General features: G+C 52.2%; 3 protein-coding genes and 1 long non-coding RNA gene across 8 annotated transcripts; 2 read left to right on the plus strand and 2 right to left on the minus strand.

Moving 5' to 3' along the window:
• Positions 1-1155: 1155 nt before the first annotated feature.
• Positions 1156-11726, plus strand: LOC114225329 (uncharacterized). 2 transcript variants are annotated; one of them, XR_003612539.2, is made up of 3 exons: positions 1156-1384; positions 2297-2446; positions 8570-11726. It is a non-coding gene; the product is annotated as an uncharacterized LOC114225329 (long non-coding RNA). The 2 variants fall into 2 exon arrangements; XR_003612538.2 differs by lacking the exon at positions 8570-11726 and adding an exon at positions 6184-6727.
• On the minus strand, positions 5338-14684 carry DERL2 (derlin 2). Of its 2 annotated transcripts, none has more exons than XM_028124941.2 (7): positions 14582-14684; positions 13699-13761; positions 11703-11776; positions 10479-10572; positions 9459-9654; positions 9114-9204; positions 5338-5808 (listed from the first exon to the last, which is right to left on the minus strand). In XM_028124941.2, the coding sequence occupies exons 1-7, from the start codon at positions 14672-14674 to the stop codon at positions 5703-5705; spliced, it is 717 nt and encodes a 238-aa protein (XP_027980742.1). In that variant the 5' UTR covers positions 14675-14684; the 3' UTR covers positions 5338-5702. The 2 variants fall into 2 exon arrangements, with proteins under 2 accessions (XP_027980742.1, XP_027980741.1); XM_028124940.2 differs by having other exon boundaries at positions 13699-13764.
• A 331-nt stretch (positions 14685-15015) lies between these two features.
• MIS12 (MIS12 kinetochore complex component) lies at positions 15016-21245 on the plus strand. Of its 3 annotated transcripts, none has more exons than XM_028124942.2 (2): positions 15016-15150; positions 18062-21245. In XM_028124942.2, exon 2 carries the CDS (start codon positions 18101-18103, stop codon positions 18719-18721), a length of 621 nt encoding a protein of 206 aa, XP_027980743.2. In that variant the 5' UTR covers positions 15016-15150; positions 18062-18100; the 3' UTR covers positions 18722-21245. The 3 variants fall into 3 exon arrangements, with proteins under 3 accessions (XP_027980743.2, XP_087884179.1, XP_027980744.2); XM_088028053.1 differs by lacking the exon at positions 15016-15150 and adding an exon at positions 15309-15367; XM_028124943.2 differs by lacking the exon at positions 15016-15150 and adding an exon at positions 15594-16387.
• A 5106-nt stretch (positions 21246-26351) lies between these two features.
• Positions 26352-27296, minus strand: LOC114225296 (small integral membrane protein 48). Its single transcript, XM_028124853.2, has 2 exons — positions 26889-27296; positions 26352-26805 (listed from the first exon to the last, which is right to left on the minus strand). Exons 1-2 carry the CDS (start codon positions 26975-26977, stop codon positions 26580-26582), a joined length of 315 nt encoding a protein of 104 aa, XP_027980654.2. The 5' UTR covers positions 26978-27296; the 3' UTR covers positions 26352-26579.
• Between the last annotated feature and the right edge of the window lie 4 nt (positions 27297-27300).

A 27300-nucleotide genomic window follows, 5' to 3' on the forward strand; every position in this document is an offset into this window, starting at 1 on the left:
GTCCTCCCAGCTCCTCCCCCAGCCCCTCCCCGTTCCCTCCCAGCCCCTCCCCCAGCCCCTCCCCGTTCCCCCAGCTCCTCCCACAGCCCCTCCCCGTTCCCCCAGCCCCTCCCCAGCTCCTCCCCCAGCCCCTCCCCGTTCCCTCCCCAGCTCCTCCCCCAGCCCCTCCCCGTTCCCCCCAGCTCCTCCCCCAGCCCCTCCCCGTTCCCCCAGCTCCTCCCCCAGCCCCTCCCCGTTCCTTCCCAGCCCCTCCCCCAGCCCCTCCCCGTTCCCTCCCAGCCCCTCCCCGTTCCCCCAGCCCCTCCCCCAGCCCCTCCCCGTCCCCCCAGCTCCTCCCCCAGCCCCTCCCCGTTCCCTCCCAGCCCCTCCCCGTTCCCCCAGCCCCTCCCCCAGCCCCTCCCCGTTCCCTCCCAGCCCCTCCCCGTTCCCTCCCAGCCCCTCCCCCAGCCCCTCCCCGTTCCCTCCCCAGCTCCTCCCCAGCCCCTCCCCGTTCCCTCCCCAGCTCCTCCCCCAGCTCCTCCCCCAGCCCCCTCCCCGTTCCCCCCAGCTCCTCCCCCAGCCCCCTCCCCGTTCCCCCCAGCTCCTCCCCCAGCCTCTCCCCGTTCCCCCAGCTCCTCCCCCAGCCCCTCCCCGTTCCCCCAGCTCCTCCCCCAGCCCCTCCCCATTCCCTCCCCAGCCCCTCCCCGTTCCCGGTCCCTCCCCAGCTCCTCCCCTAGCTCCTCCCCCAGCCCCTCCCCGTTCCCGTTCCCTCCCCAGCTCCTGCCCAGATTCCTCCCCAGCCCTCTCCTCCATTCCCATTACCTCCCCAGCTCCTCCCCCAGGTTCCTCCCCGACTCCTCCCCTATTTCCTCCCCAGCTCCCTCCCCAGCCCCCTCCTTGTTCCCGTTCCCTCCCCAGCTCATCCCCCAGCTCCTCCCCAGATTCCTCCCGCAGTCCCCTCCCCCGTTTCCATTCCCCCCCCCAGCTCCTTCCCCAGGTTCCTCCCCCAGCTCCTCCCCAGCCCCCTCCCCGGTTCCCATTCCCTTCCCAGGTCCTTCCCCAGGTTCCTCCCTAGCTCCTTCCCCAGCTCCCAACCCCCTTCCTTCCCCACCTCCCCCAGCCCCCCCCACCAGCTCCTTCCCCGTTCCCTCCCAGCTCCCCCCCCAACTCTTCAGAGAGGCTGCCAGGCCCATCACACACATCCCACCAATGAAAGGATTTAAAACTCCAGGAAGATAGGATGAAACCAGCAAATTGTCTCCTCCTGCATCCAAACCTCTCAGCTGCTGGTTTGTGGCAAAACAGTGGCAGGAATTATTTCCAGAGAATTCATCGGATGCTTCAACTCTCCTGAAGGACTACAGGCATCCTCTGAAGTCTCTCTCCGGGGAAACTCATCCTATCTGTAAGCCTGTTAAAAATCCTTCTTCCCCTTTCCTCCAGGGAAGAGATGATTTTCCTCTAGTTGCTGACAGTGTAGCCATCAAGGGTGGCTGAGAATGTGCATGCTGAACTCATAGCACACGCGCATTCAGAATTGACAAAATGCCACTTCCTAACCCGAAATATTAACTTAGAAGGGCAATTCAGCCACACACACAAAAAAGAAAAAGAAACAAAAAAGGCAACCCAAAACTGAAAGGGAAGTAACTAGTCTGTTCAGGCTGCGGTAACAAAAAATATGACAGGCTGAGGGGCATGCATTGCTCACAGTCCAGGAGGCCAGGAAGCACCGGCATGGCTGCCGTGTGGCTCGTGGCTACTGCTCGCTGCCCTGTCCTCACAGCGAGGTGGGGACCAGGGAATCTCTCTGCGGCGGTTTGATAAGGCGTTCATCTCGTTAGGGCCCCTCCCGAAGGCCCCACCTCCTAATACCATCACATCAACATAGGAGTTTTGGGGGGACACAAACGTTCACATCACAGCAATAACTAAATGTTGACTCTCAGATTATGGACCTTGCGTCTGTAACAGACGGACATCCGTCCTTTTCCCCCGGTGCTTTCCAGAATAACCTCCTCGAGGAGACACGTGTGCCCAGTGATTGCGAGAGTCTAGGTCGGAACGTGAATGAGGGAAGTGGCTTCTGGGAGGAGCCCATGCCCCATCTCGAGAAGCAGCCGTGAGTGGTCACCTCTAGACAGTAGCAGCCAGGCAGGCCCGGGATTGCCGGATCTTCCCATTTTTTCAAGAAAAGCCCCAAGCAAAGATTTTCCTGGGAAATCGGTCCATTGTAAACATTGGCTCCAATTTTAAAAAATGGTGCAGGCAAAATAAACCGCACGCGTGGGTGACTCATCCCCTGTCTTTGGCCTAGGGACCCTACTGTGCTGCAGCCTCCCGGCCCCGTGGAGGGGGCGTTAACGCCTAAAATCCTTGGCAGGTCCCAGCCAGTGTTGTGCACGTCGCCCACCCGCTACGGGAGGAGTCTGAAGTCTGCAGGCCCCCCAAAGGCAGTCTCTTGTGGGTAAGTGGCTTCCCCACGCAGGCGATCATAAGATAAACATTCAAAGAATGTCAGGGCTCTTCTTCCAAGAGGGGAATTGTCAGACACGTTTCATTTTTAACCGCTCTGGGATGCTCTCTGGACCATCTGTTCTTCCCAGGAGCTACCAGCCGACTGGCGGGAGCACCACAGGCTCACTTGGGCCCCACCCCACTTTCAGACAACGCCGAGCCTCAGGCGCTGGGTCCGGGTGTGTGGGCACATACGTTAGTCCCTGTATAGTTAAAAATACCAGGTAATAGTCTGCTGATCAGTAGAGTGTTTGTTCAGCACCCATGTGCCAAGCACTGTGCCAGGCACTGCGGTGGAGACGGAACTCGGGAGATGCGGACCAAGCACTGTGCCAGGCACTGCGGTGGAGACGGAACTCGGGAGATGCGGACCTGCCCTTCCGGGGCACACATTCCCATGCGGGAGACAAGCGGTGCAAGACAATTTGTCATTTGGTGTGAGAGTGTGTCGTACAGACTTGAAGTTTGATAGGGATCCAGAGAAAGACCGGGAAGGAGGCCCCAGAATCAGGACCTCCTGAGGCGCCAGGAACGGGGCCACTCTAAGAAGAGACCTCAGTCCCTCCCTGCTAGGGACAAACAGTACGCATTGGATTTGGGGGCTGAGACGTCACCGCGGACTTCGGAGCAGAGAAGGGGCTTGTCCGTCTCAAGTTCAACAACTTTAATGCAAACTCATGAAATAACGGGAGTAGCTTCAGGGACGGTCCTACAGCACGGAGAACCCCGCGGTGTCGCGACCAGCAACACAGACAGCACTCACCTGTCCGAGCCCGGCTGTCGGGGAGACGCCACAACTCCAGGAGCCCCTCACCCAACAGCTCAGCGTCCCCTGGTTTCCACGGGCCCCACACGGCGGGGAGGGGGGCTTCACTGCCAAGACCCAGGGCTTCGCGCTCTGCTCTGCACGTGGAGAGACCACACACGAGGTGGGAAAGGCAGCGAGACCCACAGAAGGGACGGAAGGAAGGACACGTGGAAGAGACTGGACCAGAAATACCTAGTGAAGAAAACACACCAAAACCTACGGAACATCTGTCTCCTAGGGAGATGCGAGGTCCTTGTCCGTTGTTCTCTAACGAGCCTCTGCGAAACTCCTCCAGCAGCAAACTCTGCCTCACTCAGGTGTGCTTCCGGTGTTACTGGTAGAATCCAGGTGTGTCGGGGAAACTGGGCACAAAATCCCGTCTATCAGTTCTCACCGCACAACGAAATAGCAGCGTGTTCTGTAAGAGTCGGGACGGAGACGGGGAACTGGGGGAGAAGGGGCCTTTCCTCCCACCCAGGCAGGCGGCACAGGGCGAGGGATCGCGGCGGGGGCCGGCCTCGCGGGTGGGGAGGTTGGCGATGGGGTCACCACTGCCTGGGGCACGGCCGAAGGGCACGGAGTGGCATCCTTGGAATTCTCATCCTGTAACAACATGGAAGTGAAAATCCCGCCGCTGACCACACTTAGTTAGGCCACAAATTCCGAATCGGTTTCCTGTTCTACCGTCATCAATATGTACAGACATTCTTTACCTGAAACCACAGAAACCTATTTCTAGACCCTTAATAGATCATTTTAAAAACCCTAATTACTACACCAAAAAGTAATAATGTACTACATGTTGGCTAATTGAACTTAATAAAAATAAAATAAAAAATAAAAAAGCAAAACAGAACAATAAAAATCCCTTCTAATTAAATTCATGCTTTTTTGAACAGAGACAAGACGTGATAAAATTTAAGAATCCCATAAAGATTGTACATTCTCAGATTGGCATTTCAAGCTTTTTTTTTCATTGCTTAGAAAAAAGCCATCCCACGAACCCGTTCCGTAAAGTTACAACACCTGTGTTCCAAGTTACTGACCAGCGGCATGTCCAACATCGGCCTTAGTTCCCATCACTTACGCACCAGCCATGGGAAGACATTCAAATACTTTCTACTTCACTGCACCCCCTGAAGATCCCCACTTGCTCTGAACCCCGTGTTCATCTCTCTGAGGGAAATCTCACTCTGGAAGAGCCACCACCTGCCCAAGCTACGACTACTGGGGAATAGTCCACACCTCCGCCCCATTTGCTAAAACCATCCGCAACCGTCTCTTCCCTACAGGGGTCCACTTCATGCCTGTGGGTTTTCTCAACGACTTAGACCCTTTGAGCCCAAACCTGCTGAGGCCAGGGAAATTAATATTCTGGACAGGTCTTCATGGAATCACAGGCATCAAGTGTCTCCTCCTCCGGACCCTGTCTAATTTCTACCTGATGGCGAAGGTAAACCAGGTGCTTGGCTCTGAAAAGCTTGTGGGCTTTTCATTAAGGAAAATGACCCACGTGAAACCAGCCCAGGACCCACGGACTCCTGCCTAACGGGTACCTGTTCATCTGGCTCCAAAGTCAACACCCCAAGTCTAAAACCAATCTCTCTGTTGTTGTCCAAAAGGCTGGGCATGAAGTGTCATTCCCTGGAGAGTTCTTAATGGAGAAACGCAAGCAGAGTTGCTAAGACGCCACGGGAGCCCTGAGCCGGCCCTCCTTAGCTTCTGCCGCGGCAAGAGCCACTCTACCTGCCCTGTTTTCCCTGCATCCGACAACGGGCAGTTTCACAAAACCCAGATGGAGAACAAGCTTTCTGGACACCACCAGCCCATCTTGTTCCTACTGGAGCTGGTGCTGTGCGTGAGTAAGCTGTGTGCACAGCCACGGCGCATCGGCCACGTCCTTCCATCCTGGAATGCAAGCCCGTCGAAAGCTGCGAAGGCTGGGGACCAGTGGGCCCCGAGCTGCTGTGGGCCCAGGCCTGCGCGGCAGGGCCAGGACCGAAGTGGTCACTTAAAAGATCACACACAAAACCTTTTGTTCAGTGAGAGAGATGGAACTCAGTTTTATTGGGTCCTCTCTGAAACTTCCATTTACCCCACAGCCTCATCTATCGAAGAGGAGGAGGGAGCTCTGGATGACTCCCCAGAACTCGAGCGCGGGGGCATGGTGGCTAGCGGCGCTCTGGCTCGGAGAGATCACGCCGCCAGGGTCGGTCCGACCGGCCGCTCTGAGTGAGTCTGGATCCATTAGTGTACCATTCCATAAAGTGCTTCTGGAGTTCAAATCTGCCAAGCCGTCAAAAGCATCCACACTTTCGTGACACAAAGGCTAAAAGAATCCCGATGGGTGTGTCACCGAGTCCTTCCCAGCTGAGTCTCGTGGTTGGCACCTGCCGCTTTAGCCGCCAAGGCGCTGGCCCTCACCCCAGGCGAAGCCTCCCGGCCGCTCTTCAGGTAGTGGGTTGTAATTTGGATCCTCATCTGGTGTATCAAAAATAGCCTTCCTAAAAGACAGGCAACAGAGACCACTCAGTCCCGGAGTCACCTCGAGAAGGTCCCCTGGGGCCTCCACCAAAGGTCAAACATTACACCCACCTACCAGGAACAGTCATCGCGCTAAGAAAGTTTCACAATCATTTCACATTTGCGTGAATGCTTTACCTCCAGGACTATCTTTTTTTTTTTTTTTACTACGAAAGCAATACATGTTAGTTGTAGAGAAAACAGAAAATATACACAGACATCCTTAATCTCGAGAGAATCACTGTGGGTGCTGTCATCATTCTTCCACAACTTTTCTATGTGTAACAAAAGTTAGATCACACTATTATTTTATAACCTTTCACTAAACTTATCATGAATGTCTCTCCACAACCAAGGTATCGCCCCGTACCCACTGGCAGATGGATGGATCAAGAAAAGAGTCCGTGCACACAACGGGATAGTGTTCAGCCTTAAAAAGGAAGGAGGTTCTGACTTCTGTGACATCGTGGATGAGCCCTGAGAACACTGTGCTCAAAAACCCAGACACGGAACAGATACTGTGTGATTCCACATGTGTGAGGAACCGGGAGTAGTGCCGTCACTACCGAGGTTGGGGGCAGGGAATGGAGCGTGTTCGTGAGGACAGAGCTCCACTTTGGCAGGCTTGAGAGCGGAAGGACGGACGGGGTCACAGGAACACAGCGTGAGGAGAGTAATGCTACGGAACTGCACATCTGAGCTGTGTAACGTGACACATTTCATGTTAGATAGACTTTATCACAACCGAAGTTAAAAAAAACCTCACAAATCGTTCTAAGAAAAATTATGCAGATCATAGGAAAGGAGAGTCAGTGTCCAAAAGACTTTTAAAATCCCTTTAGACGGTCATTCAAGTTCCCCTTCGAGAACTGACCATTAAAACAGCATCTGCTCTTTGCATCGTGTTTCTAATGACACTGCCCACTGCTGGTACCGTTAGAAATGTATCCAAAAACTTCTATTTTATAGTGGGGCCAGAAAAAGCATCTATACTTCAGCATGAGCCGCCTGAATTCTTACAAACTAACAATAAAAGCAAACACACACCGGCAGATACAGGGCTGAAGAGGCAATTCAAAAGGGAATCCAAAAGGCCAATAAACATGAACATGTTCGCTTTTGTAAAAACGAAAAGAAAGGACGTTAAAACAGCGAGGCCGCTTCTACTTCCCGAACAGGCACGGGACAGAACGTGGGCACGTGAGCAGGGAAGTGGGGCCATGGTGGCCCCGAGCGGGACGGGGGTTGGAGGGACATCCCAGCAGCATGGGGCGCACACCCATGGGTGGGCCTGGTGCAGTGTGCTGAAGCCTGAGGAGGCTTCAGGCGGGCACTCCCGGAAGAGGGCAGCCCACCACAGGGGGCGCGGGCAGAGCAGGACGAGAAGGCATCCATGTGGGGGGTGGGCGGGCAGCGCCATGATGAGAGGCTGGTTATGCACGGGGCTCACTAAATAGGGAGAGAGAGTAATGACCACAGGGTCAGGCCCCTGTCAGTGAGAACGAGAAGGTGCTATATGCATCTCAGCAAACAGGGGCACAGACCCCTGTTACGTGCAACACCACAGGCGGCTCTCAAACGCCCGCCGGTGGATGGAAGCGGCCGTATGGTGACCTTAATCGAGGCATCAGAGTGACAACCGCCACTGTGAAGATCGGTGCCCGGAAACCCGGTGCCGGCGGCCGTGGGGAGAAAGGCATGGGTCCCTTCTCTGACAGTCCGGCCACGGATGCGGCACCTGAAGCTCAACGTCAGGGACCCTAGACAAACCCAGTGGTGGGACACCCTACAGAATGGGCCGAGCATCCACAAAAACGTCAGGGCCACGACGTCAAGGCAAGACTCAGGAGCTGTTCCACCCTGGCAGAGACGAAGGAGGCGTGACAAGCCAGTGCGACACCTGGGCCTGAGCTGGACTCTTCCTGCAAGAGCGCTTCTTGGAACAACGGCCAGGCGTGGCTGGGGTCTGAGGACCCAGGCTTTTCCTGATTGTGACTATGTAGGGGAATGTCCTTCTTCACGGAACATACACGTTCATGGGGGGGGTCACGGGGCATTTGATGGACAGTTTACTTTCAAATACCTAAGGAAGAAAAAGTCCTTTGAAGGGTTTGTAATTTTCTGTAAGTCTGAAACCGTTTCCAAAAAAAAATTGTAAAATCGAGGCGCCTGGGTGGCTCAGTTGTTAGGTGTCTGCCTTCAGCTCAGGTCATGATCCCAGGGTCCTGGGATCGAGCCCCGCATCGGGCTCCCTGCTCTGCGGGAAGCCTGCTTCTCCCTCTCCCGCTCCCCCTGCTTGTGTTCCCTCTCTCGCCGTCTGTGAAATAAATAAATAAAATCTTAAAAAAAAAAGACAAAAACACACACACAGCAATCCCACTTCCAGGAATGCAGCCCTTGCAAATAATCACGGACGTGTGCCACCCAAGGAAAGCCAGCACTCATCCGGCGGCTATCGCTAAGGGAGGAGTCCGCGGTGCCGGTACAGTTCCGTAGGACATTTGTGACGGAAAAACAGTTACCACATATTACATCGAAAAGGAAGTTACAATAGAGCATTTTTTAGAAATTTAGCACCCACACAGTAAAAGACGGAAGAATATGTATCAAAAGGTCAACAATAACAGCCAGTGTTCCCGCTAAGTGGGAGGATTATGGAGGATTTTACTCTCTGCTTTGCTTAACTATTTGACAACCAACATTTTATAATAAAAACTCACATTTTACTCCTTCTAAATGCAGCACGTCTCAAGGACACAACCTTCTGGAGTAGAAAGAGGTCCCATAAACCAAAGCTCCACTCTCAGGAAAGCGAGGGGCAAGACGGAGACGGACTTTCTTAATGCCACACAGCGGATCAGCCCACACCTGGTTCCCAGTCTGCCTCACAGCTTAGCTCTCCTTCTCTTTTCTGGAAGGCCAGAAATCCCACCACTAGAAACGTCCTTGTGGTCAGGTTCACCCGTTGTGCCGCCTCGCCTCTGTAAGCTCAGACAGCGGCTCTCCAGGACCCCGCAGGCTCTGCCCGGGGACATGAGGGGCTGGTGCTCAGCGGGCACCCTGCCACGTCACCCTCAGGACACCGAGCTCATGGAGCTTGCTCCTGCAGGACTCTGGCACCATCCACTCCAAATGCTCATCCACTGCAGCCCGTGGCTCAATCTGCGAATACTGACTGACCCGAACAACGAGCGCCAGGAGCTATGGGAGCTCTGTGGAAACACAGATCACGGACCCTGGCCCGCGTTATCTGTAAGGAACGTGCCATCTGATGTCAAATACTCACAAAATAGACGGTGTTTTCAGAATTCTGATGCCACCAGGCTGATTGGGAAATACGTCTTCCAAGAAAAAATATATGTGTCCAACTGCAATGCCTAGAGTCGCCCAGAAACAAAGAACGATGGAGAAGATGAAAATTTTGACTGCAGGTGGATCTGCCAACATAAATTCCATATGTTTAGGAAGGAATGTCAATATAATTACTCAAAATTAAAAGATATTGTCATCTTTGAGCCTATAACCACCAAATAATCCCAAGATAGCTGTATGTGAGTGCCAGACATGAACAACAGTGACAGAGTAAGTTCACGCGCAAAGTAACAGAAACAGTAGCAATGAAGACTCTTACCCAAGAGGTCCACAATGATCGAGTTCCCCAGCAACAAGGAAAAGCCCATGAGCACCCAGGGCAGAAAGGGGGCCTGGAAGTTGAGAAGGCCGAAGAAGTTCATGCGCACGTACGGGTTCCTTCGGCTCCACACGTAGACGAGCATGATCGTAAAGGCCTGGCCCAGGAAAACTAAGCTCACAAACAAACCGAAAAGCTAGCAGGTAGCGTTAAGGAAAATCTCAAAATCACAAGTGTAACAGGAAAGGCTGAGCGAGAGAAGAGAACAAAGGGTTGTGTTCTAACAGAGGTCTGAGGTAGGGAAGTCCCACAGTCATTAATCTTTAGAGGAAAAGAAATCCTGAAAATAATGACCCAGAGCAACCAGGCAAAAATCTGTGTAGGTCAAAACATCTGGACTATAGCTGCTTCCCAGTAATATTGTTTCCATGAAGTTCTCAACTATTTGGAAAATATAATAATTCCTTGGTCAATAATTACATTAAATTTCACTCACCATTAGCACCTTTAAGAGGTGAGTAAAGCCAGCCGGAGCCAAACCGTCTTGTCAGACCAGACTACATTCAAGTCTAAATTATACTAATCTATCAGTTTTGATAGCGACCAAATAAATGTCTTACCAACTTAGTTTAAAAGTACACACATCGAGCGGAACCCAGGGTGGCTCAGTCCGTTAGGTATCTGACTCTTGGTTTTGGCTCAGGTCACCCTCCCCCAACAAACTCTCTCTCTAAAAAAAACAAACTGTACGCACACGGACAATCCTCTGTCTAAAGTAGTGAACAGTGACCCACCTGTTACTGCTAAACGCCCTTCTGACTCGCCCACCCCGAGGCTCAGACGCGGTCACAGAGCGCAGGCTGTGAAGCGGCCACGGTACCTGCACCTACGGTCAGGAGGGCCGCCCCATCTGTGTGCTGGGCTTATCTAGCGGACTGTGGAAGACAGCTGGAGGCCTTTGGCAAGACAGAGCGTGTTCTTGAGCGTTTTCCCGTATTTGCTCTATTTGTTGAAGGATACGGTCATTAAGAATCCACCAAAAAGGAACATAAATACAAAGTCTGCTGTCCGACCTCGGAAAGAGCCTTCTTCCAGCATTCGACAGTAGCGGTATCTTAAGTTCCAAGTTAAGAAAACGGTAAGCACACACGTGGGAAGAAAGTCAAGTTTAACGTATGGCTGCAGTACACTCAACTCCGCCTTAGCCGTACGAAGCCAAGCCTTCGCTTCTGTGAGCGTGTCCACGAGGGGCAGTGTGGGGTGTCCCTTGCAGCCGGCATTTCGGGCGAGGTGAAGGCCAGCTCCACATGTTATACACACTGCTCCTGACTGGGGAGCGAAGCCCGAGGCCGCAAACACGTGCTTGCAGGGACTCAGGAAACCTTTTCAAAGCTGGGTCGTCTTTCCCGAACACAGCCCCACCACGACCTGAGCCACCCTTGCTTTTTCACAGCCTAACTTGGAAGAAACGCCTGGCAAGAAGCCTTGCGTGAGGATCTACTTTTGCAGGCCAGGCAGATTCGGCATTTCTACACCTCAGTTAATAAAAACGCATCAAGAGGAAAATATTTCATTATTAGAAACTTACCACGATGGCGTATCACACAGGACACACAGGAATCCATCAGGCAGGGACCCTGTCACCCCAACAAGGCCCCATCTCCTGCACACGAGCTGGGCTGTAACCCGCTCTCGATCCAGAGGGTCAGGAAGAAGAGGAATGCCCTGTTCAGGGGGCCCAATTACCACCTGACCAGAGCATCCCTCTTCCCCTCTTTCAACAAGCAGCACGTGGCCTGCCAGGCAGACATATGGCACTGTCTTTCCAGCCAGTAGAACCCGCAACCAAGATCCAGGGAGATCCCACGTTCTCCAGTCCCCATGGAGCTGCTCTCAGTCCTGTGCCGACACCGCGGGACTTATCACCGTATTTGGGTACCTGCTGATGTTATGTTGTAAATATGCCTCAAAGAATCCACTTCTTTCCCTTGATCTGATTTGTAAGGGATTTACGGGCAGAAGTGTAATCATTCTTCGGGTGAATACCTCCCATTAGAACCAACAGGAACCGACAAACACCCTCAAAATGGGACTTTCTGACCAGCTAATCTGTACCACGGAGCCAGCACTCAGAAGTCACAATTAAGAGAGTAACAAAATCAGCAGCATTAGAAGCTTTAACTTACATGGCATTCCCTAAGCAAACCTCCAGGTTTTATGCTAACCCCACTTAATAAAGGATACAGAAAGATCATGTTAAATAAAAAATTGAATCCCACTGGACCAAAAAATAAGAAATTGGTGATTAGCCTCCATATCTGTTAAAAGAAAAAAATCGAGAGATGACAGATTAAGTCAAATATACCAGAAAACATTTCCACATTAAGACAAAAGACATCTCCTGGGGTTGCGATGGTCTGAAAGGCCATGAGTAAGTGACACTATGATCTGAACCAGAAAGTGGGGGCGCACGCGATCTGACACTGGGTTTCTGTTTCCAGTTGGAAGTCTGAAAGGTATCACTCGGCCCCTGAAATCTGCAAGGGTAATAGGATAGAAAACTTGAAATTGTCGTCTTAAAAAAAAAAAAAAAAGCCCGTACCATATGGTCAGGCGAATTTTGGGAAAAGCTGGATGGAACGACTATGTTAATTTGCAGAACAGAAACCAGGGCTTTCGTGTGTCTAGTGTCAGAATCTAACGAGCAGTCTTGAGAGGCCACAGAGAAACTCCAGAGGCCTCACTTAAATTGCCAAGAAATGTTTCTATATTAGTCCCTAAGAAACATCCAGAGGAAAGGGTAATTCTAGAACACTCAAGTTCTAGTCTGAGTAAACAGCCAACTCCCTACAAGTAAAGATCTAATGCTCTAATAATTAGTCTAATTGGCAGACACCAGGACACTCGTTTTCATGTTGGAAACCCTGATACACTTTTCCCTACCCAACCCATCCACACCCACAATAAAAACAACTACTCACAGTGCGAGAGAACTTCACATTTTAAAATGGTTTAGCACAATCTATAATCTCATGTGATCCTAATAACCCTGTGAGACACAGGCTGGTGCTCCCATCCCCATGTCACACAGGAGGAAATGGGGACACTTGGAGAGCATGAAAATGGCCTGCCCAAGGGAACTTGTACGGGGAGACTCTGAATCCAGGCCTGGAAATCCCGGCTCCAAATGCAGATACATGGTGTCATCAAGAGTTTAACCCCAGGCGAAATCGAGCCAAGCATGTTAACAGGAAGCAATGCTTGGATGGAGCTACAGTGCCCAGCAAAGGCCAGGTGAGCAGTGAAGGGCGAAGGCAGTGACAAGAGTCCACAGGACTGCCTTGTGCATCATTCAACTCTTCAGAATTGGAAACAGTTCTACATACTAACTGCCTCCAGGACTTTAGAGTCCCCGACTTATCATCGAGGAGACAAGCATCTAAGTAAGTGCAAGCACAAAGCGAGAGATGCTCTAAAGGAAGTCTTTCCAGATACCCTGGGGACACAGAGGAGGGTGAATCTGAGAAGCTACACAAAAGCTGGAGCTCAGTGGGTGTAAAGGGAACGACACACATTCGACAGAGGAAAATTCCTCTCGGTCCTTCTCCCCCTCCAACTGCAGGCTATCTGATCATCCAGGAGCAGGAAAACACACCTTTCTTTGAGCACTCTAATTACTGGAAAGGACTAGCTCCTACTAGAATCTAATAAGCTCGCATGTTGTTTAAGGGCTCAGTCTTTTGGACTTTCGTTAATATCATCTGATCCCTGGAAGACGGATCAGTCTGGACGGTGGTGATAACACCGAGGTGTTAAGTGGACAACACAGGGCATCCTCTGAGGCTCTCCCTGGGCTGGCCGGTCTCCTCTCAAACTACAATGTTAACTCTGAGCCAGTAATTTCTACATACAGGAACTGGACACATCAAATTAAAACCATGCAGGGAACTTTACCAATAAAATACAGATTCTTAATTCCTACCCTTGGTTGATTGCGGTTTTGGTACATGATGAGGAACCTGAGAATCTCTTCAAAGTTCCCTAGGTGATTCTGAATTCCAATCAGGATGCAGAATCACATCTTTATTACCACCCTCCCCGCCCCCCCCCCCACAATGAGACAATCAAATATTCCCGCTGAATTCTTTTTTGATAACATATGGGAGGATCTGCTACCAAAAAGTATGAAAAACAAGTTTAACAACTGAAACATGAATTGTGGTTGTGATGGACCACTTACTTGAAAGTGTTTAAAGATTAATTCAGGGTTGAAGTACAACTGAAAAGGTGTGATCAATTCCAACTGCTGAAAAAGAAAAGAGCTTCTTAGAGCAAATCGATCGGGAAACAAAACATCATGTACAACAAAAGATTAGCAGGTCCAGCAGTTTCCAACTCTCAGTCGCTCTGGCTGAATCCTTTAAGGCTCTTCTCCTTGGGCGGGTGCAAAGGGTCGGTAAAGCATTCTGTAGAAACGGTACAATTTTCTGTATCCCTCATACCTCACACGAAGAGAAAACTTTGCTCTATGCTGCGGCAGGTGAGGCTGACCTGAAGGCAAGGCGGCAGGTGCTGCTACCCTAGATCCAGGGCAAGGAGAAGCGGCGGCCACGCACCTGCCCACCGCAGCCGCCCCCCGAAACAGCCGTGCGGAGCGACCCAGCTCACCCCAGAGAACCGAGACTGAAGACCCCGCCGCCGTCAGGGCTGGGCGCTTCCAGACAGTCTCTACACCCGGACTCTCGTCCCCCCTCTGTCCTCGACGCCCAAGTTTCCTCACTAAGCGGACCTTCTTCCCACTGGTCCCCAGCGTCCCACCGGCCCGTCGCCTGCCTTCTCAGACACGTTTTCCGGGTGGGCGGCTCCCGCAGCCCCGACCTGCTACAGCTCCGGCCTCCCTCTCTCGGAAACCGGCCTGCAGCCCTGCCCCTCCCGCCCTCATGGGGCAGCACTCCCTTCTCGGCTCACCGGACGGGCCATCCTGGACCCCAGCGTGAGCCCCGGACGCCCCCACCCACCCGAGACCAACCCCTCTGGGCTTCCCCGAGGCCCAAACCCCAGTTCCCCGAGGCCCCGGTCGGGCGCAGCGCGGACAAAGAGAGGCTGGCGCTGCAGCTGCTCACCACGGCGGCGGTGGTGAGGACGCAGGCGGTGGTGTAGGCGCGGCTGACCGGTGGGATCTGCAGGTACTCCAGCCGGAGACTCTGGTACGCCATCTTTCCCACCGCCGCCTCCCCCCCCCCCCCCACTTCCCCTTCCGCCAGTCAACCCCAGCGGCGGGGCGGGACCAAGGCGGGCTGCCGCCCACTCAGCGCCACGCACCCGGCCAGCCGCCAATCGCCAGAGCCGCAGGGAAAGCGCGCCGGCCAATCACGAGTTGCGCCTCCGCGGGGCCCAGCCCGGCCGCCCCACCCACCAGCCCACCAACGTCGGGGAGAGGCGTGTAAGTCCCGGGTCCCTCCGCCAATCGCCGCCGGCCACAGCTGGCTTTCCCGCCCGGCCCCTCCGCGTCTCCGAGCGAGGCGGCCCCGCGCAGCCAGCCAATCAGGAGCACGACGGCGTCCCGCTCGGGCCGTCGCTCGCTGAGGCCGGCGTCGGGCGGCGCCGCCTCTCCGCGGCAGCAGGCGGTGGTTTAAAGGCGGTGGCGGGAGGCCGGTGCGTGGCCGGTTTCGTCGCGCTGGCACCCGCTCGGGTAAGGGCCACGGGGCTGCATCTCCTCCTCGGAGCAGCGGGGAGAGGGGAGGGTCGGGGCTCAGCACCCTCGCTGGGCGCCCGCCGGCCGGGCCGCGCGCCGCCTTCCCCGAGCTCCCGGCATGCCGCGGGGCCGCGGGGCCCGACGGGAGCGGGCGGCGCGCCGGAAGTGGTCCCCGCCCGGCGCGGCTGCCGCGGGCCTCCCGAAGGAGAGCGGGGTCGGCGTCGGGGGTGGGGGTGGGGGTGGGGGTGGGGGGGGTGGGGGTGGGGTGGGGGGGGTGGGGGGGGTGGGGGTGGGGGTGGGCTGGGGGGGAACCCGGGGAGGGGGAGACGCTGGGGGGGAACCCGGGGAGGGGGAGACGCTGGGGAGCGGGAGGCGCTGGAGGGGGGAGTTGGGGGGAAGACACCCCGGGGAGGGGGCGGGGAGGGAGTAGAGCGGGGAGTCCCCTGCGGAGGGCGGAGGTCCTGGCGGGAGCGCGGACAGCGGCTTTCCTGGAAGGGGCGAGAACGTCCCGGGGGGGGACGGTCGCTCGGTCCCGGCAGGCGAAGCGCCGGGCTTTCTTCGCTTGGTTGTGGGGAAGCACTTCGGGGCCTCGGAACAGGGAGAGACGTCGGGGGGCGGATGCGGGAGCATCGAGTAAAGGGCTGCGGAGAGCGGGCTTTAGCCGGGATGAGTGGGCCCTTCTCCACGGAGGGAGGAGCCCTGTGCAGGGGGCGGGGCCCGACGCCAGTAAAATCAGAGAGACCGCGTTAAAATAGCTTTGCCTGGGGCACCTGCGGCTCTGGCTGTGGGGTTGTGAGTTAGAGCCCCACGCTGGGCGTCGAGGTGACTTCAGCAGGTAAAGTGCTGTCCGCTGCCCTGACGTCGCGCTCCCGGCCTGTTGATGCAGTGCTGAGTGTATTGCTTTGGCCGGCCCCTCGGAGGGATGAAGGGCGAGATGGGACGTGTTTGAGAATCGCAAGTGTGGACTGAGCTGAGTCTGTCCATTTGTGGGGCTTCATTAGGGTTGGGGGGGGGTCCTGCCCTCACAAAATCCAGGATTGGTAGAAACAGGCGAGGCAAGGGTTTCAGAATCTCACCGTACGTATTAGGGATTCTTCCCATTGAAGAGTTGGTCCCGTTGAACAGTGAAAATAGTCTGGTCTCCCAGAAGAAGAAAGTCATGCCAATGTAAACAGTAGGTTGGGTGGGATGGGAGAGTGTAGGTTCCACCCTCGGTGTCCAGCCTGTGTGTGGGGTACGTGCATGGTTTTGGTTTTCTTTCTTTCTTCCTTTCTTTTTTTTAAATAAATAAGTTCTCATAACTTAATTTTTTTTTAAGAGAGTGCCTGAGCGCGTGAAGGGTTGGGGGGCAGGGACAGAGGAAGAGAGAGAGTATCTTAAGAAGGCTCCACACTGGGTGGGGCTTGATGTCAGGACCCTGAGGTCATGACCTGAGCCGAGAAGCGAAGAGTTGGACACTTAACTGACTCAGCCACCCAGGAGCCCTGGTTTTGGTTTTCAAAAAGCAACACACTAAAACAATTTTAACACCTACCAGACTAGCAAAAATTAGAATGTTGAATAACATCAAGTGTTGATAAAGAGAAATTTTCATATACTGCAAGGGGGAGTGTCAGTCGGCCTAACCTGCCTCCCCCCCCCCCCCCCCCGACCAGAGAACATTTCGCAGTATTTAGTGAAAAGTCGTGTATGAGTAAGCTGCGTGGCTCAGCAATTACTTGCCAATGTGAAAGGCCTGCAAGTCCCTGAGGAGACATTATGGGAGGGTGTTGAGGGTGTTCATTATGACATTGTATCTGGTAGCAAGGTGCTGACAGCAAACCAGGTGTCTGTCACAGGAATGGGCCCGCCGAGTGTGTTGGATGCATGGGAAAAAGTTGATGGAGTACCTCAGTCAGAAGCAATGACATAAGATAACATGAAGTGATTGCAGACATTAAGAAAAATGTAAACATCTGCATACAAAACTTTTTCAGGAACATCTAAAACGGGCCCTGGGGTGGCTCAGGTAGTTAAGAGCTGCCTTCAGCTCTGGTCGTGATTCCGGGGTCCTGGGATTGAGCCCCGCATCGGGCTCTCCCTCTCCCTCTGCCTGCCACTCTGGGCACGCTCTCTCTCTCTCTCTCTCTCTCTCTCTCTCTCTCTCTTTTTGTCAAATAAATAGATAAATAAATAAATTCTTAAAAAGAAAGACTACCTAAAACCTATCCGAGGTGAAGTAAAGATGGATTGAAAAGGCACATGTTCAAGCACTAGAGTGGGTTCCGATGGGAGATGAAAGATGGGAGAGTAAGAAAGGACCAGAAACGGAGTGCCCTGAAGTAGGAAGTACCAACTCAGCACTGTACGGCCTTGCTCCTTAAACAGGAGGACGGAGTGTTTGTTGAAGGCCCACGTAAGCCCTGTTGAAAGAGTTTGAACTTGATCCTGAAGGAAGGCATAGGGGAGTGGGAGGAAATGAAAATAGGGAGTATGTGAAGGGGAGTTGGAAGAACAGCATACGAGGTTGTGGTCAAGAGGTAGGAGCACTTGGGGAGAGGTTACAAATAGCGGTGGCCGGGTGGCTGTGAGAACAGAGACAAGGGCCATTGAAGCTCAAGAAACCGCATCTCCTGGGCCTTGCTTAGGTCCTCCATCCAAACGTGAAGGTGGTCCAGGATGATAGCAGAGTTAGGAGACTGAGCCCTGGGCCAGGGCCCTCTTTAATGAGAAGTGAGGGAAAGAGCCTCAGAGAGCCAAGGGTTTGTGTCCTGTTGTGGACGAGGAGGGCTGCAGGTAGCATCGGGCTTCAGGCAACACACCCTCCTTGAGTTGTGTTCGCCTGCTTCCTGGCTCTCTGGAATGGGATCTGTCACTTTCATCAGATGATTTCTTACCCAAATGAATTTTTTTCTTTTTACGTTGGCAGATTTTTTCCAGGCAAAATAACCACGCAAAGTAAGCGAAGATGTCCGTGGATCCAATGACCTACGAGGCCCAGTTCTTTGGCTTCACGCCACAAACCTGCATGCTGAGGATCTACATCGCATTTCAAGACTACTTGTTTGAAGTGATGCAGGCCGTCGAGCAGGTTATTCTGAAGAAGCTGGATGATATCCCGGGCTGTGAGATTAGCCCCGTCCAGATTCGTAAATGCACAGAGAAGTTTCTTGGCTTCATGAAAGGACGTTTCGATAACCTTTTTGGCAAAATGGAGCAGCTGTTTTTACAGCTGATCCTGCGTATTCCCCCAAACGTCTTGCTTCCAGAAGATAAGCCTCAGGAGATGCATCCCTGTACCGAGGAAGAATTCCATCTTCTCCAGAAAGAAATCGAACAGCTACAAGAGAAGTATAAGACTGAATTATGCACTAAGCAGGCCCTTCTCGCAGAATTAGAGGAACAAAAAATTGTTCAGGCCAAACTTAAGCAGACGTTGGCTTTGTTTGATGAGCTTGAAAATGCCGGCAGAGATCATGGGACTAGTGATTTTAGGGAGAGCTTGGTGTTCCTGGTCCAGAACTCCAGAAAACTCCGGACTATTAGGGACAGTGTGGAACGGGAAGGCAAAAGAATGAAAATATCTTAATTTCTAAGTAGTAACAGGAGCTCTTTAGGAAGTAGAATAGTAAGGATGTATATCAGTGGTATTCTAGTGAACTGCACGTCTTACGGGATTTCCTTTGTTTGCTCTTTCCTGTACTCCACACCTCCCTCTGTCTTGGTCCACTCTGCTGAGATAGCTCTGCACCGCCCTGGACTAATCTCTGGAGCATCTGTTCCCTAGAGACCTCTCGTCAGCGGGAAAGGATTCCTGGTCCAGTAACAGTATCCTGGGGGCCATGACTGAAGAGGCTGGGCTCTCCCTGGCCGGTCAGAGATGTTTGTAAAGCTGTTCCTTGGTCCTCTGTAACTTGGTCCTTTCGACTTATTCTTTGGATGCAATCAAATGAGAAAAAGGTGCAGTGGGTGGCTTCGTTACGAGCCAGCCTCTGCCCCACGAGACTGAAGCCAGCTCTGCCTGCCTGCTCTCGTCCACTAGCGTGTCTTGCGCGGGGACGTCAGCCGAGGGAAAGAAGCAAGCAGAACGACACCCGTGATCTTCGGGAAAGAGCAAACAAGTTGTTTTCGTTCCTAAACTAGAACCTTTTTGTGACGGTGGCCTCAGTAATGTGGAGCAGTCTGCCGTCTGTCTGGGAGCCCAGCAGGGCAAGACCGTGGGCAGAGAAGAGGCAGATCTCACTGGGGCAGAAAGGGAAGCCCGAAACAGAGCCAAGAGCAGAGTTGATGAACTGACTGTTAGGCACTTATATCATTTTTTTCATACTTAAGTTAGTTTTGGAATCTGCCCTGTACCTAATATTTTTAAAATTATTTATTCATACTCCTAAGCATCAAATATTTAGTACCCACAGTGGGGAAATTTTAGCTGTTTTGTGCTTAAATTTAGTGGAGTCTAATATTTGTTTTCCGAAATTAATCCATGTGACGTGTTGTGTCACCCAGAGAAAGAGCATGAATAGCAGTTGGTGCTCTTAGGGCGTTTCCCTCCCTGTCTTCCTTAAAGAACAGGATTTGGAGTTTCTCCTTTAGAAGAGTAACTTGGGACATTAATGTTTGCAATTAAATATTCATAGATTTAAGATGCCTGTGTTTCCCTGGAATATGTTTATCACCAAAGAGTCTTTTTTCCAATCCTGTACATGAAATACATATATTTTAAAGGCTTTGGTTTTAGATTTTCTGTTACTTAAGTAACCTCAGCACCCGAGGTGGGGCTTGAACTCATGACCTCAAGACCAAGAGTCCCATGCTCCACCGACTGAGCCAACCAGGCTCCCCATGTTTGTAGCTTATTTAAAATCTCATATGGGGCGCCTGGGTGGCTCAGTCGTTAAGTGTCTGCCTTCGGCTCAGGTCATGGTCCCAGGGTCCTGGGGTCGAGCCCCGCATCGGGCTCCCTGCTCCGCGGGAGGCCTGCTTCTCCCTCTCCCGCTCCCCCTGCTTGCGTTCCCTCTCTCGCTGTGTCTCTGTCAAATAAATAAATAAAATCTTTAAAAAAAAAAATCTCATAGAGGGGCGCCTGGGTGGCTCAGTTGGTTAAGTGTCCAACTCAGAGCATGATCTCACAGTCGTGGGATCGAGCCCTGTGTTGGGCTCAGTGCTCGGTGTGGAGTCTGCCTGAAGATTCCTTCTCCTCCCCCTGCTCTTGTGTGTGTGCGTGCTCTCTCTCTCTCTCTCAAATAAATCTTAAAAAAAAAAAAAAAATACTAGAGAGGGTTAAATGGTGATTCCCCCAAAGGCATGTCTTAGTCCTGATTCCTGGAACCAGCCCTTATTTGGAAAAGATGGTCTTTTGCAGGAATAATTAAGGATGTAGAGATCGGGAGCATCCTGAATTACCTGGGTGGGCCCTAAATCCAGGGGCCGGTGTCTTCACTAGAGAAAGGCAGAGGGAGATGGGAGACAGGAGAGGAGAAGGCAGGCTGACCACAGAGGCAGGTGGGAGTGACGGAGCCACGCACCAGCAACACCAGCGGCCACCGCCAGTTGGAAGAGAAAGACAAGGTTCCTCCCTGGCGCCTCTGGGGGAGTGTGACACCCTCGCCCTGGATGTCTGGGCTCCAGAGCAGCGGGGAGAATGCATTTCTGTTCTTTCAAGTCACTAGGTTTGTTACATGTTAACTAATAGGCCTGATTAAGCTAGGGTATTAGCGTGTTCACACTCAGAAGGAGGTAGGTTGCTTACTAAGGAAGCAACAGCCCACATCTAGTTGTCCTCATAGATGCCGTGATATGCTTTGTCTGAATGCACTTAAAATAGGGTTGTGATCTGGACAGAAGGGTGAAGTCCACTGTGTTTAGAACTCAGGAGTTCAGGGGCGCCTGGGTGTCTCAGTCGGTTAAGTGTGCGACTCCTGATTTCAGCTCAGGTCTCGATCTCAGGGTCGTGAGTTCGAGCCTCACGTCAGACCCCACACCCAGCTTAAGAAAACAAAAACCAAGACACTCGAGTTCATTGCGTGTTGAGTGAGTGCTTAGTAACTGGTGGGTATTGATACTGTTTGTCATCGTAGTATCTCAGCAGGAATAAATTCATCTACTTGGCCCCATTGTCCTCTGATAAATTCCTCGCTCAAAAATTCAGAAATAAGGATAACAAGCCCCAGGTTACCCCCTCTGCTTCATGGCCCCGTTCCCATTCAGCATCTGTCTTGCCGCGTTGCCTACTCCCCTCTACATTAGAGCCTCTGACTGTAATACCAAGCTTTGGTTTCCCCAGATGCCAAAGTCCCACAATTCTCCCTCACTGTCCCGCCCGGCGGTCGACCCTCCAGCTCCTCAGTTATTCTCCACCAAGTCCAGCCCCCCTCACCGCCCCCCCTCTGTCCACAGAGTTTTACAGGGTGAGGGGACACGTAGAGGGCATCGGGAGATCAGAGGGTTCGCACGCTCCTCAAAGGACTGGCATCCACCTCGTTGACAGCTAGCCTTGAAGGAGATCTTGTGGCACCGTTCATGCATCAGGAAGGGGAAGGACTCTGTCATCTCTAAGAGATTCGAGGGAGGCCAGAACAGACCTCCCCCTGTCCTGCCCTTGGTGGGCATTTCTAAGGTCTCTATATTCATCTCCGAGGGACCTGGAACACTAAGCCTCAAGAGAGGTCATCATCGCTTGAACATGAACAAGATGGAGGGCCAGCGATGGAGTCCGAATTGTCAGCACTCCTACCACTACCAACCTTCTAGAAATAGAAGGGATTATAGGGTACCACTGTATAAGAGGTTCTGCACTCAGTCCCTATGAGTGTGTGCGGGAGGTGGGGGGCTTGGGGGGAAGTTCTCCATACCACCTGCAGGTCCTGCAAATCAACTCAATTCTGACCCAGTGTACCCAGCGATAACATCAGATTCCCCAGGTCAGGGGCTCGGTCCAAGACAGCTGCGCTGCTGTTCAGATCCCAGTCACAAGTCCTGGTTGCTCACCTGGGCTTCTGACCCCCCGGCTGTCAATCACAGGTTCCCATGACCCCCTCCTTGGGCTCCATTATTTTGCTAGAGAGGCTCATAGACCTCAGGAGACCTGTTTACCCATTAGACTACGCGTTTACTTCAAAGGATACACGAATCAAAGCCAGATGAAGAGATACATAGGGTGAGGCCCCAAACAAGAGAGTTTTAGCCCCCCGAGTTTTAGCATGGCCGTACGAGGGAGCTTTCCAAACCCCCTCCTTTTGAGGCTTCATCACATACATCGTCGGCCATCGGTGTTCGAAGTTGGGTCCCTACCTCACACCTGGTACGAAAATGAACCCCAAACAGATCAAAGATCTGAATGTAAATGCTGAAACTATAGAAATGCTTGGGAGAAAACCCAGGTTTAACTCTTCCTGACCTTGAACTAGGCAGGAGCTTCTTAGACAGGGCACCCAAAACACAAGCACAAAAGGAAAAAATAGATAAACAACATCATCAAGATGAAAAAAACTCTTGGTACGTCAAAGACACCGTCACAAAAGTTAAAAGGCATACCATGGGAGAAACATTTTGCAAATAATATCTGATAATGGACTTTATTCAGAATACATGAAGAACTCATAGAATTCAAGACAAATGGCCCAATTTTATTTATTCAACTTTTTGCATGGTTTTTAAAGTAATCTCTACACCCAACATGGGGCTCAAACTCATAACCCCTGATCAAGAGTCGCACGCTCCACTGATTGATCCAGTCAGGTGCCCCCCACCTTTTTTTTTCTTTTGCCTTTTTTCAAGTGATCTGATTTAAAAAACGGGTAGAGGATCTGAATAGATGTTTCTTCAAAGGTAGACACTCGGCTGGTAAGCTCAGGAAAAGCTGCTTGATGTCCTCGCCATCAGGGAAATGCAAATGAAAGACACAAAGAGATTCCACTTCATACACGCTAAGGTTATGACTTAAAAAAGAAAAATATAAGTTTTGTCAACGAGGCAGAGAACTTGGAACCCTCCTACAATTCTGGTGAGAATGTGCAATGGTGCAGCCAATTTGGGAAACAGTCTAGTGGTTTCCATATGAGTCAGCAATCTCACTCTTAGAGAAAAGAAAACACGTGTCCACACTCACAACATTGTACGTGAATGTCCACAGCAGCATTATTCACAGTAACCACAAAGGGGAAACAACCCAAATGAACGCAACTACTGGATGGATACGTAAAATGTGGTATATCCAGACAATGGGATATTGCTTAGCAATAGAAATGAAGCATTACGAGATGAACCATGAGAGACAATGGACTCTGAAAAACAAACTGAGGGTTCTAGAGGGGAGGGGGGAGGGGGGATGGGTTAGCCTGGTGATGGGTATTAAAGAGGGCACGTTCTGCGTGGAGCACTGGGTGTTATGCACAAACAATGAATCGTGGAACACTCCATCCAAAACTAATGATGTAATGTATGGTGATTAACATAATAAAAAAAAGAAAAAAAAAGAAATGAAGCATTATTACACGCTGCAACAGAGATGAGCCTTGAAAACGTCATGCTAAGTGAAAGGAGCCAGTCACAAAGGACCCCGTACTGTATGATTCCATTTATAGGAAATGTGCAGACCAGGCAAATCCATAGAGACAGGAAGTCGATTAGTGGTTGCCTAGGGATGGGGGCTGGGTGGGGCATTGGAGGGAGATGGGTAAGGGGTGAAGGGTTTCCTTTCAGGGTAATGAAATATCCTAATATTGATTATGGTGATGGTCGTGCAACTCTGTGAATATACTAAATGCATGAGTTCTGCGGCATGTGAATTGTATCTCAATGATGCTGGTAAAAATAATAAGAGTACACACTCCAGAAACAATGCCTGGGTTCATCTAGCGCCTTCACTGGTCTTGCGACCTTGGCCAAATCACTTCCCCTATGTCTGTTTCCTCATCTGCAAAATGGGGAAAATAAAAGAAACTCCTGACAGGCTTGAGAGCCTTCAAGCCACATAAGACATCCAGCCTGTCACACCCTAAGTTCCCTTATTAACACAGTGGGCTCCATGAAGGTAAGGGTTGTACCTGTCTTGCTAATGACTATCTCCAGTGCTAGATACCCAAGAAAAAATGAAACACTTACAAAATTGCTCCATTTATTCTCCCAGCTTGAGGTTCCACTGTCCCACACAGCTAAATTCCAACTGTGTCCCCCAACATAAACTTCCTGCTGTCCCATGGTATCCAGAAACCACTGTTCGTTTCATTGCCTCTGTATACCTACCCACTCCTGACAGCTCAATGCGCAATAGGACAAGTTGCCCAGAATAGTCGTCTCTCCTGCCATCAACATTTGGGATCTGCTGAGAGTCACTTTACTGGATGTCTTGTTATTTTTGTCTGCTCACCCTCTATGGGCATGGTGACCAGTTTTCCTTTGGGAAACCTTCTTTCCCATTGCATCCTATCTTCCTGGGGACTGTGTATCAAGTTCTCTCTTCCGCCTTCCGGCCAAAGGTGGGCACGTGGCCCTAGCCAGGTTGGTGAGACACTCTCTAGGATTTAATTCTTGAGCAACACGGCCAAAGGACCCCCAAAATGGGCCCATTTGTTTTTTATGGTTGAACCCTGAAAAGACAGTCCATTAGTACTTGACTGGAGCGGCTGGGTGTTTTGGACAAGGGAGACTGTTATTTGAAGCCCAGAAGTTGGAGGACAATTGAGAGCTCCATCTAGGGAAGCAGTTACTGAAATTAGGTGGACAGTGGAGGGGATAGGGGACAAAATATCGTGGGATATTTGAACGATGTAAGAGGAAAATTGGCCAGGCCAGGCATAAAGGGACGCTGAAAGTACACATGGATGGTGGGAGAATAGTAGAATTTTAATATTTAACAGTAGAAATTTAATGTTAGAAAAGGTGGGTCAAGCTCCTGCTGGAGCCCAGTGGAATCAGGAATTTTGAGATATGGGAAGTTTCAGGTGTTTCAGGAATTTCAGGGTATGGGGGGGAAGCAAGGGTTAATAGAGGAGAATATGGATGTATGGGAAGAAAGCAATTCATTGGGTTGGGGGGAGCTTAGTACTGAGGACAGCAGTGATGTGGAGAATGTTGGGGAAGGCTGGAGCACCATATCAGAGAGGCAGTGATAATCCTAGTTTTGGGGGAACCGCACAATGAATCCTGAAATGAGGGGATCACATGGGACTGGACATTTAGGGGAATATTGGAGCCCATGTTCAGACTGTAGAGGCAAGAGGATTTAATTACAATGTAGTCTCATAGGAACCGGATAGGGGAATTTGGGGCAGAAACTGGAGGCATATGTTGAGAACGGGGAACTCAGGTTCTGGGAATGGGGGGAGAAGCTACTCTCAGGGGATTAATGGAGGGGAGGATATTGGGAGATCATATCCTGAGTAGTCCCTGGAGGACTGTCTAATGAGGGGTTCTAGGAGATGTACGAATGCAAAACAGTGGGGCTGTCTGGAGAACACGGAGCTATGTATTGGAACTCAGTGGTTAGTCAATGTTAAAAGTCGGTAGGATATGCAATATCCAAGACCGAAGGCTGGAAAACCAGTGAGAGGTACCTATCGCAGGTACCTTGGAGGCTTAATTTTGGGGAATTGTGCCACCAATTATTGGGGGGTGGCGTTATTGTAATAAGTCATGGGTGTACGGCACAGGCAGTCAGGGAACAGTGGGTATTGAATTTGCAGCATGGCAATGAAATGCAGAGGGGCAAGATGCTAAACCCTGCGGTGACGCGGGATCACGGGAACACAGAACTGGGAAGCGATAAAACTCTGATATTGGAATATGCTGAGCTTATAAAGACAGAAGCTGGGTAAATCGGGGTGGGGGGGCAGATTCTAGAGCTTAGTGGGGGGGGGGGACCGTACTGGGGCAGAAGTGTCTTGATAATGGAAGCAGGTGGGGACTGAATCTGGGAGGCAGCAGGTGAAGCCACAGGGGACAGTCACGGACCTGCAGTGAGGGGAACAGAACGTTCCCAGAACATTCCTGGGAACCCGATATGGAGAAAGATGCCATAGAGAGGCAGGCAGGGCTATTTAGTGGAGGGAGAAGCTGCACCTGGGAACGCTGGTCATAGGACACACCTGTTTGGGAGGAATGGCAGGGATGCTCTAAGGATTATGGGGTGAAACCGAGCAGACTGGGAAGCTTGGAGGGCCCACTGCTTGGTTCTACATTAAGTGAGAACTCAGTATACATGGGACTGAAAAAGGGATTTATTTCATCAGAGGTAAGACAGACATTTCCAGATAACATAGCAGAGCGCTGAGTTGATGACATTTAACATTCATGAGTAAAAAAAGAGATGGCAGGTGGGTGAGTAACCCGCAAGGTATAGGTGGGTTTCAGTGTTAGGGCTCTGGGTCTGAGATGACAACCCCGATGGAATTCTTGCTAATGACAAATACCCCACGCCCTGGTCTTGGGTCCCATTGCTGCGGCAGCGCTCAGAGCCCGCACGAGGCCGCCAGAGACGCAGAGAGAGCCCTCCCGCGCACCCCAGCCCAGCCGGGGCCCCCGAATCTCATCCTGCGCAGCGCGCGAGCGAGGGGCCCGCGTCCCGGGAGGTCTGCAGCCGCGCGTCCCACGCCGTCCAGGACGCGACGACAGCGTGGCCTCCTGCCAGGACAGCCCCTCCGGCTGTGGGTCTCGGCCCGGTAGCGGCCGCAAAGCCTAAGGCAGGAACAACGCACAGTCCGGGTCAGCTCAAGCCCCTGGGGACGCGGTGGCGCGCCACCCCGACGATCGCCACTCACCGTGTCCCGCGCTCCGGCGGCGCCCGCGGGGCGCTCAGGTCCGCCAGCTCCGGGGGGCGTGGCTGGTGCTCCGGGGGGCGATGCAGCATCACAGCGCTCCGGCCCGGCTGGCCCAGGGCGCCGACCCTCCGTCCCCGCGGGGCCCTCTCCGGAAGCTCGTCCCTTAAGGAACCCAAGGTTGGGCTCGCCGCGCGCGCTCCCACCTGATGAGGTGTAGGGTCCGGGGACACGATCTTAATCGTGAGCCGCACCCCGCTCCTCTAAACGCCGGGGGATGACCGCCCCCTCCCCTAATCTCAGGGGCAAGCAGACCCTTATTTCTTTTCTGGCAGCAGCTCCGGACATGTCTCCAGATGAGCAGGGACACAAAGGTAGTGACAAGCACAGGACAAAAGAGCAAGCATCAGAAGCT

This window comes from Eumetopias jubatus, unplaced genomic scaffold, assembly GCF_037043125.1.
Source record: "Eumetopias jubatus isolate StellerSeaLion01/CBP00866 unplaced genomic scaffold, mEumJub1_p1.0 scaffold_10, whole genome shotgun sequence".
NCBI lineage: Eukaryota > Metazoa > Chordata > Mammalia > Carnivora > Otariidae > Eumetopias > Eumetopias jubatus.